The sequence below is a fragment of the Emydura macquarii genome, unplaced genomic scaffold (assembly GCF_026122565.2).
Source record: "Emydura macquarii macquarii isolate MOO-44397 ecotype Brisbane River unplaced genomic scaffold, CSIRO-AGI_Emac_v2 contig_3035, whole genome shotgun sequence".
Classification (NCBI taxonomy): Eukaryota; Metazoa; Chordata; order Testudines; family Chelidae; genus Emydura; species Emydura macquarii.
Window position 1 is genome coordinate 538,727 of NW_027133172.1, and position 16,347 is coordinate 555,073.

Here is a 16,347-nt window from a genome sequence, read left to right on the forward strand (position 1 = left end):
TGAGAAACCCTTTTCCACTGAACCGGGAACATGCCTCCCAGTTACCCCCCCCCCGGTCTGGGTTACCCCCACCCCGCTGGCTGCAAGGTTCTGCAGACTCTGGCTAAACCCTTAAACTGTGCAAAACGGGGGGGGGGGTGTTGCAACCCCCCCCCCCCCCCAAGAAATTCTCAGCTGGGTACATCAGTGCAGTTCCTTACACCAGCTGGGGATCTGGTTTGAAAAAATCCTGTTAAGGCACAGGGCAGATTGGAGCTTCCCTTTGCGCTAAGCGGCTTTCAGGGTGGGCAAATGCCAGGCAAACTGGATCCCAGCCAAACCGCCAAGGCCCAGGAGGCTCAGTTTAAACCTTGTCTCCACTTGGATTTTAGCCATAGGGTTGCCAACCCTCTCGGAGTTGATCTTGAATGAGAGATCAGGTCATGTGACAACCCCCCCCTTCCCCCCAGGAATACGTCCAACCCTAACCCCGCTTACCTCCCACTGGGCTCAAAGCCCTCGGTTCCCGTCTACAACCTGCGGAGAGGCGGGAATTAGGAGGATTTTCAATCCCAAGCGCTCAGAGATTGTGAGTTCCATCCCCCCCGCAAATCATAGAAATGTAGGACTGGAAGTGATCTGTCGAGAGGTCCATCCCCCTGCTCTGAGACAGAGCCAAGTATCTCTAGCCCATCCCCGACAGGGGGTTATCCTGTTCTTAGAAACCTCCGGTGAAGAGGATTCCCCCCCCCCTAAGCAGCCTCTTCTAACGCTGACCTATGCTTAGAGTCAAGAAATTTTTTCCCAGTATCTGACCTAAACCTCCCTTGTTGTAGATTACGCCCATTACCGCTTGTCCTACCTTCAGGAGACCTGGAGAACAACTGATCACCATCCTTTTTACAGCCGCCCTTGGCATGGTGGAAGACTGTTATCTTCTTCTCTTAAAACCAAACATGCCCCAGGTTTTTTTTTAACCTTTCCTCCCAGGGCAGGTTTTCGAAACCTGTGATCAGTTTTGTTGCTCTCCTCTGGACTACTCTGTGTGGCCCCCTGCCCTGGATGACGTATGGCAGCCGAGCCCTCACCGGCGTGGGGCAGAGCAGAGCAGAACAGTTACCGCTCGTGTCTGACATGGGACCCTCTTATTAATTCGTGAGATCAGCTTAAAAATCACGAGATTTTTTTTTTTTAAACTTTAAAAAAATCCATGAGTTCTGTTTATTTGCCTTCTGGTGTTGAGACATCTCAGGCTGCCTTCAGCTCACACTTTCAAACTTTTCCCTGCAGCAGTGAAGGCTGAGAACTGAGACACACCAACAAAAAGATGAGAGTTTCTCATGCACTTTGCTCTAAGGGAAAAAAACCACCAAAGAGCCCGAATTTTGATAAAATCCGTGAGACGTGGCAACACAGATGTCAGCCTCAGAAATCAATTCTGCATTCCTATCTATCATCGACGGTTTGATCCGAGCAGGAACAGAACCTAGGCTAGTGCAAGGGCCTATTACCCGCCCCACGGCAATAGAGCAATGGATATTAGTCCCAGAATAAGGAATCTCCTTGTCCCTTGCTGGTTGGTTGGAGGGGGGGCAGTGATGGCTCAGGGTGTTACACCCCTGATTTCTGCTCCGTTCACACTTGAGGTCAGGGCACCTTCTTTGGGTCTGGTCAAATCTTTCAGCCGCAGCTCTGCCCTGGGCCGATTCACAAGTCGAGGCTGCCTTTGGGTCTGTTGCTAGGTTCTTGTCACCGTAGCTCAGGGCATCTGACAATCTTTGTGGGGTGTCTCCTCCCCGCGCCCGTGTGAGGTAGGCCGTGCTGTTCTCCCCACTGTGCAGACAGGGAACTGAGAGGCTAAGGGACTCACCCAAGGTCATACAGAAGGTCTGTGGCGGAGCAGGGACTTGGCCACGTGTCTCTTAATTCTTAGGCTATTGCCCTAACCACTGGACCATCCTGCCTCTTATCAGCTCACTGCCGCAGCCCAGCAGCATGTGGTCTGTCCTCCCCTGGGGGCGGCTCCTCTTTCCAGCTCCACCCCGTGCCAGCCGATTGGCCCAGCGCTGACCAGGTGGCCTGCAGCCAGTCCCCACTCAGGCAAGGTGAGCTCCCACTCTGGAGCTGCTCCCCTCTCCTCCAATGCAGGGAGGTGGCTGGCACAGGGGGTCAGCAGTGGGATTTCCTCCCGCTCCTTCAGCCAATCAGAGCTGTGGGAGCAAAGCGGCCAGCTCCCTTGTCTGCTTCTTCCTGACCTCCCCGCTCCTGACCCCCAATCCATTAGGGCTCAGGGACGGTCCACACTCTACTGCCATGTGCATGTGGCATTCCGCAGTGTAGACGCAATTTACACTTGGGCTTGGCAAACTGGTGCAGCTTTCCCCTGGTTTCAGGTGTGTGGGGTGGGATGTGGGACTAGAATGAGGGGGTCAGTGGGGAGATGAGTCTAATCCGGGATTTGTTGCCACTCCATTGGGATTATCTTTTGTTGTGTTTGTACAACCCCGAGCGCAAAGATTTTTCCCAAAATCTGATTATTCTTGAGGCCTGATTTGTGATATTTGGACTCTTGTGGGAATGGATAGCAATATCGCTCTCTTGTCCTTGGAGGGAAGACTGAGGAGGAAGAGAGCGTGGCTCTCCTATCCCCCAGTCCAGACCTGGAACCAAAACACAGACCTCATGAATGGCTGTCTGGTGCTTTATTCACTAGGCTCCATGGTCTCTCTGCCAACCATATACACTAAGCCCTGCTATGGAGAGAGGCTTATAGCTTCATTTCCCCTCCTAGAAAAGCTGTCTGTAAATGCCAGGTGGATATATGTGGGTGTAGCAGCTCACGCAGTGCGGCATGGGTCGACACTCAGGATAAAATTTCTGCTTTAGATCTCTCTGATGGAGCCGGGCACCTTGGAGGCAGAGGAAACGGAGGATCTGAAGGGCGCTCGTACAGGTGAGAACACTAAATCGATTGGGAATCCACCGGCCGGGGAATGAAACAGCTGGCATTTGCTCTGAAGCTCTGTGAGCTACCCTGGTTCTGCCCCATCTCACCCAGGTCAGGGCTGTCCCCAGCAGAGGTCATATCTTTATGGCAAGCGTCAGTCGTGGCTTCCCTCCTGCCGAGACTGACTCACAAATAATATAGCCCTCTCCCTTCTTCCTTCCCCTTCCTGAGTGTTCAGGTCACATGCGGACTGGTCCCTCTGTTTCGCCACTAATTTCGGATCCTATTATTATTATTGTTTTCTGCCATTCCCCCTGTCCGAGGATCCTTTCCTTCTCAGCATACTGACTCGGGTTTGGATTCCCTCCCTCCCGCTTTATTCCAACAGATGATGGGATGCTGAATGAAAAGGAGGAGAAACGTCTTCAGGAATCGGAGTCGCTCTGGACGCCCCTCGGCAAAGCAGTCACTTCCACTGGCAGGGCTGGCGGGGAAGATAAAAATATCAAGGCCCACCAGAGAATCCATATGGCAGAGAGGCCCTATAATTGCACTGAGTGCGGGCAGAACTTCCGTCTGAGTTCACACCTTGTCAGGCACCAGAGAAGCCACACGGGAGAGAGACCCTACAAGTGCCCTGACTGCGGAAAAAGCTTCCGCCTGAGATCAACGCTGAGAGCCCACCGGAAAACCCATGCGACGGAGAAACCCTATGAGTGCCCCAAATGTGGGAAGAGTTTCCGCGTTAGCTCCTATCTTCTGACGCACGAGAGGACGCACGCCGTGGATAAGCCTTACAAATGCCCCTACTGTGGGAAAAGTTTCAGCGTGAGCTCGGCCCTTATTAAGCATCAGAGAATCCACACGGCGGAGAGACCCTTTAAATGCGCCGAGTGTGGGAAAAGCTTCAATCGGAGGTCAATCCTCGTGACGCACCAGTTTACCCACATGGGAGAGAATCCTCATAGATGCCCTGACTGCGGAAAAGGTTTCGGTCTGAATTCACACCTTATCAGGCATCAGAGAAGCCACACGGGAGAAAGACCCTATAAATGTCCCAACTGTGGGAAAAGCTTCACGCAGAAGCCAGCCCTTATCACACACCAGAGGATCCACACGGGAGAGAGACCCTATGAGTGTCCCGACTGTGGGAAAAGCTTCAGTCAGAGCTCGTCCGTCATTAGACATCAAAGGACCCATACCGGAGAGAAACCCTTTAAATGCCCCAGCTGTGGGAAAAGCTACGCTGACAGCTCGGCCCTTCGGAGGCATCAGCGACTCCACGCAGAAAAGCAACCCTATAAATGCCCCGATTGCGGGGCAAGATTCAGCGTGAATGCAGACCTTATTAACCATCAGGGAATGCACGCTGAAGAGACCCTATAAATGTGACTGTGGGAAAAGCTTCAAGGCAAACTCACTTCTTACACGACATCAGAGGATCCACACAGGAGAGAGACCCTATAAATGCCTGGACTGCGGGAAAAGTTTCACTCGCAGCTCGCACCTTATTCGGCACCAGAAAATCCACACAGGATAAAGTCTCACAATTTTTTTTTTGGTCTTGATTTTGCTCCATTTAGTCATTCAACCGTGGTAGGCTGGGGATAGATCTCAGGCACTGAGAGATTGGGGTTCCTTGGGGAGTGATGGCAGGTGCTGGGGAAGGGATGAAATATTCCAAAGTTGGGCTGTTGCTGGATAGACACAGCTAATGGGAGAAGGAGCCTGTGGTGCTGCTGGTTGCAGCATTTGGAGACTAGGAGAGGGAAAGGTAGCGATAACTCTCCCAAAGTCTAAAGCCAGGTCTAAATGAGAAAATTTTGCCGCTGAGGGGTGTAGGTACAGCGGTGCTGACAGAAGAATGTAACTCAGCCAGAGGTTAGGGGTCTATTTCAATAGTGGCTGGGTGAGGTTTTGTGGCCTGTGAGGTGGAATAGGTCAGACTAGATGGTCACAATGGTCTCTTCTGACCTTATTATGAGTCTATTTTAATTGTTGCCCTGCCCTTGGTCAAACACAAAGTGTAATGGGCTCTTCTTTGCCAGAAGCTGGGAGTGGACCACGGGATGGGTCACTTGATGATGACGGGTTCTGTTTATTCCCTCTGAAGCACCTGGCCTTGGCCACTGTTGGAAGACAGGACACTGGGCTAGATGGACCCTTGGTCTGACCCAGCATGGCCATTCTTATGTTCTCATAGACAGGGGTACAGGCAGGGGAGGGGAGTCTCTCCTGTTTTCAAGCAAGCAGTTTGGTCCGCAGAGTTGCCAATCATGGAGGCAGGTGCCCACAGCTACCATCCAGTGAGAAAACGAGACCTGCTACGAAGGGGAGGAGGAAAGCGAAGCAGAAAGGAAGGAGAAAGCAAAGGGTGACAGTCCTGCTCCAGGCTGCCTTCAAGAAAACAGCCAGAAATCAGCAAGCCCTGAAGTGGAAGGGCTGATAGACCTAACTGGCCGTCAATGGCGCCGCTGCTCTTCACAGAGCAAGGACGAGTTATTTAGCTTGATCCAGGGTGACTGGATGACGGTTGCTAGCCTGTGTCAGATCGGACGATCCAGCAGCCCCAATGGAGTAATTATCTCTGGTGGAGAGCGGAGGGTGGGAGATTAAACTCCCCAGTGATCCACTTCTCTTTTCTCCCCCAATATCTGATTGAATCCAGTTGTTTGCTATGAGCTGCATGAAAGCTTGTGGTGGGTTGAGCTGAAACCCCGTTGAAGTGCTGCGCGAAAGGACTCCCTGTTTAAATCAGTTATAGGAGACGGTCCAGGGGCCACACCTAAAACAAAGCCTAATAGAGTCTGCCTAGAAACTAACCGCAGGGGAGCGGAGGTAGCAACTGGGTATCGTGACCGGGTGTAGAGGTGTGTGTGGGGGGAAGGGGGCTAGAAAACACACAGAAAGAAACCGAGACCAGACCAGCAATTTACACACCCCACTTAGTAACACTCGAGTGTCTAGTCTCTCATCGTCCGGACACACGCAATGCACATCGATCTGCTGCCTCGGGGGAAGCAGCGCAACACCGTTCAACGTTCTCCTTAGCACCCGGTGCTGCGACGTGTCTGTAGTAAAACCAAACCGAAGTTTATTTAACTGCGCTAGAGGCGGAGAATCAAAGGGCAGCAGGCGTAACGGATCGGGAAACACGGGTCAACGAAAAAAACGTAAACTGGGATCTATCGCCTGTCCTTATCAACACGTTATTTTCCTGCCTAATAAGGGGTTTCTCACCCACGCGTCATTCTTTGCAGCCCTTGTCCGGTTCAGAAAGCTGGGTTCCACTTTTCATAAGCCATCCCTGCTGGCAGAGAAAATATTGTACCCTCGCCTCATTGCTTGTACGACAACAGAGGATGGTCCCTTACCTGGCAGGTGCCCTCATCAGAGACTCTTCGTAGGGTTCTTTTGTCTCTGTAAATCCTCTCACCGGTGCCTGGTCCAGCCGGTGAACAAAGGGCTGGCTCCATGGATGGCCGTGCTGGGAGAAAGTGCTGGGGACGGGCAGGAAAGCGAACTCTGCACCTCGTTCTCCATGTTGACCCAGCTAGGCCTGAGACCCACCTGCCTTCATGGGACAAGTTTCGCCTCAGTGGTTTGGAAACCCGACCGTCCTGCATGGTGCAGAGCTCTGGTGCCGCTTCTCCAACGAACATCCCGCACTGACTGTGACCATCAGCGAGTTCTTAGCCTTTGGCAGAGATCCCCGCAGCCACCCCCTTTGGTGAGCTATTGAGAGGATGGCTGGGCACAGGGGGAACGCCTGCTTGGGATGCCTGGGCATGTCTGTGAACATCTTCCTCCGTCTCTATTTTTTCCTTCGTTTTTTATTCCCACACAATCTGTGGCCTCCTAAATCCGGCGGCGGGTCCCTCCCTCACCTATGGGCTGGACCCCTTCGGTCTGGCGAGCTCACCCCGCTGCCTTAGAATCAGTGCTTAATTTGCAACGAAAGAGATGCAGGGCCTCAAGCAACTTTTTCCCTTTCGTAACTGCCCGGAGGTGCCGGGGCTATGAACCGCCAAGCACCAGAGGTGCCGGGCTCAGCCCGGGCACAGATTAAGCAGCGCTTAGGATGCAGGAGGCCAGAGTCCCTGCAAGGAGCGGTGGGGAGTGACTGCAAGGAGGGTCTGCTTTTCTTTCACCAGGGAGGGGGAAATAGTCAGCCCAGTAAGGCTGGTTCTTGAGTTTTGCCACCAGATGGCTCTGGTTATTGCTAAGGGAGAGGCCTGGAGGCTGGTGTGTGTGTGTGTCTCTCTCTGCTCAGGATGTTACACCTAGGATTGAATTTCCTGGGTCAGCAGGTGCTGCTTCCATTTTGATTGTGGAGCCGGGGCTGAGCAGCTGCTGTTCCCCCGGCGGGGTCCGTGCCAGGGAGAGACCTTCATCGAAGCCCCCTTCTGCGCCCAGCCCAGGTGGGGACTTTCTGCGGTGGCTGGAACTGGTTCCAGACCTGTACATCAGTTCCTGAGCCGGATGAGCTCCAGGTGATGGAGAGAGAGCTGGGGGAAAGGGGCTGGGGCTGGGCAGGAAAGGGACTCTCTAGTCTCTGCCCAAACGGCCCCTCCCCAGCCCATCTCTGCTCCCCCTGTGTGTGGGAATCCCGGAGCTCCCACTCCTACTGAGAGGCACAGGCTGTGACTCCGGAGTCAATCCGGATCCAGTTACCGAGGCATGACCGAGCCCTGGAACGGGGCAGTCACCAGATCTCCCAGGCAGAGGACGAGGGAGAAAGGCATAGAAAAGAAGAGGGGGTTGGGGGGGAGGCAAACTGAAAGAGGTTCAAAGTTCCCATGCCTGCCCAGACCCACTTGTGGCAGCCCCCGGGGCAGATCTGACTTTCCTGGGAACAAGGTGAGGAACGGAGAGAGTTCCTGCCTGGGGGACAATGTCAGGAGACTTCCCCTATAATGGCTCCTTTGATTCTGCTTTTTTCTAACATTTGGTCCACAGACTCTGGTCCTGGGTGGGTTAAAAATGTCTTGGTGGGTTCAGTCCCACAGGGAGGGGCCGGGTCTGCGCTGGAATAAACTGACCCAGCATTTTCCCACTCCCTCTGCCTGCAGGGAGACAGCCTGGGGGGACCGGGGGCCGGGAATTGGGGTGTGAAATGGACTCAAGCCCCTTCTTTCTGCAACCTCCCCCTCACCCTTCTCGCCTGGGCAGGGCTGCAGGTTCCCTACCACTGTTTGGCTTCAGGTCATCCCAGCCCTCCTGGGAGGTGGGCAAGAGAAGGGAAATGGCTGTGCTGGGGGATTTCCAGGAGCTGCTGCTGGATTTGCACTAGAAGGGGCAGGGCAGGAAAGACAGTGGAAGGAAGGCAGGATGTGACCGACCCGCTGGGATGTGTTCAGACTGAGGCCTGGTTTTTAGAGCAGATCCATTGGGATGGGGCAGAAATCCTCCCCCTCTCCCCCCGCAACAGGGACCAACCCCTGCAGACCGGCTAGGAGAATTGACCGGCCCACCCCAAGCCTGAATTTGCTAGCCAGAAGTTGCTCCGAAATTCGAAGGGGGCAGTCAGGGGTGAGGCCCAGGGGAGAGGCCCGTCCCCTCACACCCAGCTGCTGGGAATGGGACCCTGCTCTGTGTATCTGGTGCCTAGGTGTGCGATGATGACCTGGAAGGCCCCTGCTCTCCTCCATCAGCTGGGAGGAACAAAGAGCTCTCTCCTTCGCCCCATCCACAGCAGCTTCTGGCTGCTCTGGGCAGGATGGGGTTGGGGATGCGTGCAGCTGCACATAGATAACAGTGATGGAAATAACACGTTCTCCTTAAATGTCTGGATGAACATTTTCCCACTGCCCAGGGGCAAGTTTTGTTTCCCTCCCCCCCCATTACCAAATGTTTTAATCACCCCAATTATGATGATAAAAATACAATCTAATTAAAAACAAAAGCCCAATATAAAGAATAAAATCTATCATAACTAATCAAGAAATAATAAAATGAAAATGACATAGTAAAAAGTCACCACTTAGACAAAGGGGGGCGCTCCAGCGACGCCTGACTCCGCGGGAGGTGCTGCGGGTTGGACCAGAGGCCACTGCCTCCCTGGCAGGGCCCCTAAAAAAAGCCATTCCTGTAGACAGCCTTCTGAGTAACTGCTTAGCTCTCCAGGCTTCGTGAGTATAATAAACTGTAGTTAATTTTAGGTTTTGTATTTAACTAGTATATTTAAAAAAAACCTTGCACATTAAACCTTATTGATCTGCAAATCGGGCGTACTGTGTCCCAGTATCAACACACCTCTGGACCCTACCCACGGTCCTGTTCATCAATAGATTTTTCCAGAATCAGGACTCAGATTCTCTTATGCGTCACGGAGGGAGCCCAGGGAGGCCCCCGTTCAATTCAGGGCAAATGGCTGTCATAGGAAGCTTTTCAGAACAACGTCCTCACGTGACAAGCAGGGAAGATGGTGGTTCTCTCGCTTCTCTTTTGCTTCTCCCTGGTGCTGGTTGCCAGTCACGTAAAAAGCGACACGCTGACACTTCCAGGCTGGGATAAGAAATTCCAGATTAAAAATCCTGACTACAGGTAGGGAAATTCTCTTGCACCTGGAGCAGGAAGCTTTGTTGATTGCTTATACTGTGGGTTTATACCAGTGCCCTCTGGGTGCTTACCAACCGCTCTCTGCTCCGAGTCGTTCACGACATAAGGCATCGAATGATTAAAACAACCTGCATTTGAGCAGAGGAGCAACCTGCAGGGCCCCCACATGGGGGGGGGGGGGGAGAAAAGGGTACACTTTATTGGGGCCCGGAGGCCCTTGGGGGCCCAGCCCAGGCTGCAACCGTTAACAGAAATGAGTGGTCCAGCACCCAGAATTTGCCCAAATTCCTGTCTGTATTAGCTCAGCATCCTGATCCTCCTGGGCCAGGGGAAATGGCTATTCCAGGTGTCTCAATCTCCCCAAAAGATAACGTGTTGGGATTGCTTTCTTTCTGTTCCTCTTTCTCTCCAGCACAGGGAATAACTCATGGCTGGATTCTCTCTCTCCATCCCTCCAGGTGATGGGGTGGTGGGTGAGAACAGAGAGAAGAGCCCTCAGCAGGAAGGTTTAGAGAAAATGGAAGCACAGGGGACGTTAGTGGAAAGATCCAAGGAGAATGTTTCCTGGAGTGCTCTGCAGGGGGGAATCTGTGAGAGTCAGTGCGGGTCAAAGCAACAGCAGGGAAACCAAGCCGTGAAAATAGCGGGTAAACCAAATCACTGCGTGAGAGAAGGCAAAGATCCCAAGGTACCCACAGCCCAGCAGAGAACCCCCATGAGAGAGAGAAAAAACACCTGCGCCAAATGTGGGAAAAGCTTCCTGAAGAACGCCCATCTTGTTGCGCACCAGAGGATCCACACGGGAGAAAAACCCTATCGGTGCCTTGAATGTGGGAAAAGCTTCAATCAGAGTTCTCACCTTGTGGTGCATCAGAGAACTCACACCAAAGAGAGACCCTATACGTGCAGCGAGTGTGGGACAAGCTTCGTTCACAGCTCACACCTAATTGTGCATCAGAGAAACCACAAAGGAGAGAGACCCTATAAATGCCTCCAGTGCGGGAAAAGCTTCACGCAGAGCGCGAGCCTGAATGTGCATCAGAGAACCCACACGGGAGATGAACCCCATAAGTGCCTCGACTGTGGGAAAAGCTTCGATTACAGATCGCACCTTATAGTGCATCAGAGGATCCATACGGGGGAGAAACCCTATCAATGCTCTGTTTGTGGCATGAGCTTCGTTCACAAATCAAACCTGAACGCTCATCAGAGAATCCACAAGGGAGAGAGACCTTACCGGTGCGTCGACTGTGGGAAAACATTCCAATCCAGATCAAACCTGAGCAGACATCAGAAGCAACACACGGGAGAGAAATCCTATAAGTGCCCTGAGTGTGGGGAACAGTTTATTGAGAACTCAGGCCTTATTAAACATCAGAGAACCCACACTGGGGAAAAGCCCTATACATGCTTTGAATGTGGGAAAAGCTTCAACTGGAGCTCAAACCTGATTGCGCACCAGAGAATCCACACGGGCGAGAGACCTTACAAATGTTTGGACTGTGGGAAAAGTTTCAATCAGAGCTCAAACCTTTTTCAGCACCAGAGAATCCACACGGGAGACAAACCCTATAAATGCTTGGACTGTGGGAAAAGTTTCATTCAGAGCTCCGTTCTGATTACGCATCGGCGCATCCACACCGGAGAAAGGCCCTACACCTGCCTCGTCTGTGAGAAAACGTTCAATCAGAGTTCGGAACTTATTTCTCATCGGCGCATCCACACGGGAGAGAGACCGTATAACTGCCTTGTCTGTGGGAAAAGCTTCAACTGGAGCTCAGCTTTTATTGTGCATCAGAGAATTCACACCGGAGAAAGACCTTATGAATGCACCGTCTGTGGGAAAAGCTTCACCCGGAGCACCACCCTTGCTAGACATCAGAGACTGCACACAGGAGAGAAACCTCTGAGTGTGGAAGTAGCATCAGCTGGGCTCTGATCATATGGGGTCTCAGCAGATCCACGCAGGGAAGAGACCTCTTAAATGTCCTTGGTGTGGAAAATCCTTCAAGAGGCGCTAAGGCCATATTGGACATCAGCGACTCCTCCACACAGGAGGGAAATTTTATCAGTGCCCAGGTTAGGGCTGGCTATGGTTAAAAAAGAAATAAAAATCCATTTCTTAATTCCCACACACGTCGGGGGTATTTGGCTCCCCAGGATCCAGCTGCCCCTCACTGGGTTGAGGATACAGCAGCAGCTGATCAGTGACCCTCTGGCTCTGCCTGGGCTAAGCAAACCCCAGGTAGAGGAAGAGAAGCCCCGATCAGCCCCTCCTCCCTGCTGAGCTGATGGGCCACAGGTGGGGAAGGGAGAGAGAAACTCCTCCAGACGCTCCCTCTGCCTGGCTGAAGTTCTCCTCTCTCCCTTTGCAGATGGGCTCCCCCTGCCATGGAGATGAGGAAAAGAACACTTGGGCCAGGCCCCACCTTCACTCTAGACCCCTGTCCCCACCCCCCGTCTTCCACCAGCCGCTGGGCTGGGCTTCCCCACTTACCAGGAGCTGGAGTGTCCCTGGGGGCTGAAAACTCCTCCCCAAATCCCCTAGGGCGCTGAGTTCTGGGGGATCAAATGTGATGGGACCAAGAGTGATGGGTGTGGGCAAGGAACTGGGGATTGAATGGTTGGGCCTGGTGAAAGGCAGCTGGTGCTGGGGTTATTGAACGTTTGGGGATTATGGGCGGAGAGGACAGGAGAGGGACGGGGTTAGGGAGGTCCTGCCTCCTATCATTCACCCCCTGCCCCTTCCACATTTGCGAATTCAGAGGGACTGATTTTCACAGGCCCCCTGGTGGGAGACTTTAAAAAGCCTGGCGTCCAGAAACCCGACCTCAGTGCTAGAAACATCAACCTCCAAGGGTCTGTCTAAACTAGGAAAAGCAGTCAGGATTAGCTAGCTCATTTCCTAGTGATCCTGACCAAGCTGCCGCTTCTTTTCCTAGTCCAGACTCATTCAGAGCCACTCGTTTATGATGTTCCCAGCAGTGTGTGTCAGTCGCTGAGTTTTTCCCCGCTGGGGACTGATTGTCTCATTCCTAGTTAGTCTCGGGTGTCTTGTGCATGTGTTGAAGAGCAGCGGGGTTGTTTGTTTGTGGTTTTTCTTTTTAAACGTATTAAACTTAATGACACGGATTATAAAAAAGTTGGAGTGGGGATAGAAAAATGGGTTGTTTCAGCTGAGTTGAAAAGATTCCTGTCTGGATCCTCAAAGGCGTTAGAAATCAACCTGCCCGTATCAGAATCACGATTCCTCTCACCACTGGTCAAACCCTGGAGTGTGGATCCTCCCCGACTTCTATCCCTCTGCCTCCCAAAGGGTCACATGCTGCATGATTGGAATTGCTCTTTGATTTCTCTGATGCTAGATCAGACTCATGGAGGCTGAAGATGACAATGTCACAGACCTACTGGGGGAACTGGAATGAATCCCAAACACGGCGTGATCAGTCTGAGTTTAAATCCTGTTTCCATCTTCTGGTAAAGTGGCTTCTGGAGTGTATCATGCCAAGGTCAGATTGTTTGCAGGTGGGGCATTTGGTGGTTTTTTTCCCCTTTTTCACTGTGGTGATGCTAGAAATGTTGTAAATAACACCGCTAAGCAGGGGGCAGGGAATGAAGCAGGTTCCCCTTCTCAGAGGAGAAGGCTTCCTGTGACAAACGGGGAGGGATGGAGGGGTGGCATAGGCAGAATTAATCCAGAAGGGGGGTAAAAACCAGATAGATGTAGGGGAAAGAGGGTTACATGGGCAAAAGTGGGGCCAGGCTGCAGGAGCTGGGGTTAAGATAGGGGGAGATGCGCTGCTGGAGAGTGGCAGAGGAAAACTCTCGGATAAAACTCTCTGCTGTGAATAATGAATAAAAATGGCCCTTTAATGCAGAGGTCCTCAAACGGGGGCCTGCCCTGCTGGGGTGGGATTTGATGAAGGTTTCTCCCCAGCTCAGACCCCGCTGGGGGAGCAGCAGCTGCTTAGCCTAGGCTCTTGGAACACAACGGAGGAGGCAACTGCGAAGATAGATTTCCCAGGAAGATAAATAGAGATGGAGCGTGCGCCGCTCCCCCTGGGAGCATGATCCAGCGCCCTCTGGATCCAACAGCTAATGAAAAGCTTCCCACGCCCTCCTGGGCAGAAGGGGCCTGGCCAGAATCCTTCTCTCTGCCTTTTAACTATGGAAATCTGCAGAGCAAATCAGAGGTGGTGGGGGGCAGATGTGTGTGTGTGAGAAACTTTGCGGGGGGAGGGAACTTACTACACACATTTTAGCCACAGCAATGAATAACTAGCACAGCTGATTCCTCCAGACCTCTCAGGTCCTCAGATGACACTGGGCATTTTCCCCAATTCCCGGTATGCTTGCATAGCATTATGCCAAGTTGGTGCCATCTGTGCATTCACCCGTTTGCTATGATGTGGCGGGGGCATTTCATTGTAAGCCGGGGGGCTGGAACACTTTGCAGCGCGGGGGTGCTGAGAGCCACTGAACCAAACCCTAATGGAAACTATGCACCCCAGTTCCAGCACCTGTGTTGGTTTGCGTAGACCTCAACCGCAGGTTTGCTTCTGCTCTTATTACAGTGGCTCGTTGGCGCCTCCGTGCAGCAGATAAAAAGCAAAAACAACGAATCAAAGCAAAAGAAAACCAAAGAAGCCGAAATGGAGTCAAATGAAGCGTCGCTGCTGCGTATGTTGGCATGTGTCCTTGTGTGGACGGGGCATGCACTAATACAGACACAAAGAAGGGAATGGGCTCAAATCAATATGAGAGCTGCCGCTTTAAGGCAGTAGCTCTCAAGCTTTCTGGATGACTGTCCTCCTTTCCGGAGGCTGGTTTTGTCTCTTGCATCCCCCAAGTTTCACTTCACTTAAAAACGATTTGCGTACCAAACCAGACCTCAAAGCACAAAAGCGTCACAGGGCCTGCTCACTGCAAAATTGCTTACTGTCACCATATGAAATACATCAGTGGGAATATAAAGCTGGAGCGTATATTTCCGTGGCTAGGACAGTGTAAAGAACTCATCGTGCAGATGAAATCGTAGTTTGCACTGACATCCCGTTTTATGGAGCCTGTAGGCAGCTATCTAGATGAGCTGAGGTCCCGCCTGGAAGAGCTCTGCATGCCCTGGGGGGAGGAGAACCAGTGCTTTAATGGACGCAGAGGCCTCTGGGAGGTGATCTTTCCCCTATACTGCCTATTTCGGAGCAGCCGACTTCACCCGCCCGCCTGGGTCCCTGGCTGCGTGTGCTTAAGAGGTGCCACAGGGTGGCTTTTCCTGCTGCTACCAGCAGGGCCGGCCCAAGCCATTCTTGCGCCCCAGGCAGACATAATTGCGTCAGGTTCAGGACATGGCGGTCATTTTGTTGCCGCCAGATCGAAGTTGCGCCCGTTTCAGAGAGGGATCGTGGGAGCCATTTTGCCGCCCTGCCGTGAGGCCGCCTCTGGGGCGGGGCGGCTGGTTATATGGGGATCCCTCGCCCGGCGCTGAGATGCAGCCACCTCTGGGGTGGATCATCGCCCCCTCCTGTTTCTCTGTCTCTCTCACTCCCTTCCCCTGGCTCCACTGCTGCTGCGCATCCCTGAGAAGCCGGCCACCGAGCCCCGAGTCACTCCGAAGACAGCTACGGCCGGGTGTATTTCGGTCTCTTCCGCCTCCGGCCGTGGAGATAGAGCCCCCCTGGGGTGGGGCCCCACAGATGGACCCGGCCTCCGGGGCATCATGGCACCCGTCTGGATCTTTCTCCTTCTCCAGCTGCGACTCACCGCAGAGGAAGGTAAAAACCTATTGTTTAGAGATCTAGTAATCAGTCATTTTGGTGCCCCATACAATCAGGCGCCCCGGGCTGGCCCTGGTTACCAGGCTGCCCCACTGTTGGGCGTGTGGAGCTAGCTGTCTGCAAGCTGGCTGGGGTGTTCCACACGTGGTAGTCACTCCCCTCTCTGCCTGGGCTGTGTGGACGGCCTGATGCAGCTCCCGCCAGAGGGCTCTGGTGATTGCTCAGGGAAGGGACAGGGAGGCGGCTCCCTCTCTCTTCCCTCCTCTGCATTTCAGCTTCCTGGGTCAGAGACGGAGAGCTGCAGCAGCCAGGGAGGCATCATGATGATGATATGAGAGGCTGACGCTGCTGCTCCCCCAGCTGGATCTGTACTGGGGAGAGACCCTCAGCCAGGCCCTGCCCAAGTGGGGATTTTCTCTGGAGCCAGCAGGTGATGGGGGAGATATGGGGGAAAGGGCTGGGGACAGGCAGGAAAGTGACTCTGCACAAGCCGCCCCGATGGAGCCTCAGATCCCACAGGGAATCTGCTCCCTTGTCCGGGAGGCACCTGCCAGAGGGACCAGAGCTGGGTTCCCAGCAACTTTTGCTGCATGCCTCAAATTGGAGGAGTCAGGAGGGGAAAACAGAGTGGCGGGCCCATGAAGGTGGTTGGTCCTTTGTTTCTAAGGGGTTTGATTGCCAGGAAGGGAAAGGGGGAGAAATAAAACCGAGATGGAGGGGAAAGGAGAGAGGGTTACCCAAAGGGGAAGGGAGCGTGTGGTCGGCTAGACCTTTCCAGATGACTATACCCCTTTGAGGGGTCTGGCGTCCCCCCAGGTTTCGTCTCATTTAAAAACAACATGCTCACAAAATCAGACATAAAAAATACAAAAGTGTCGCCGTGCGCTGTTACTGAGACATGTCCCCCTGTCTCGGTTTTGCCATATCATTATAAAATGAATCGATTTGGAGTATAAATACTGTACTTACATTTCCGTGTGTATCTATCGAGCGGTGTAAAGAAGTCATTGTCTGCAGGGCATTTAGTTTGTACTGACGTCGCTAGTGCTTTTTATGTTTGTAGCCTGTTGTAAAACTAGGCAACTC

The 16,347-nt window shown here is 53.0% G+C and overlaps 1 protein-coding gene across 1 annotated transcript in view; it reads left to right on the forward strand.

Moving 5' to 3' along the window:
* The window catches only part of LOC137141274 (zinc finger protein 208-like), a 134,723-nt gene extending 122,936 nt beyond the window's left edge, over positions 1 to 11,787 (forward strand). Inside the window, exons 7-8 of the mRNA XM_067530105.1 lie at positions 3,546 to 4,183; positions 10,254 to 11,787. Of these exons, the coding sequence (XP_067386206.1) occupies positions 3,546 to 4,183; positions 10,254 to 11,426 (1,811 nt within the window). The 3' untranslated portion in view covers positions 11,427 to 11,787. The remainder of the gene's footprint in view (positions 1 to 3,545; positions 4,184 to 10,253) is intronic.
* The last annotated feature ends 4,560 nt before the right edge of the window (positions 11,788 to 16,347 follow it).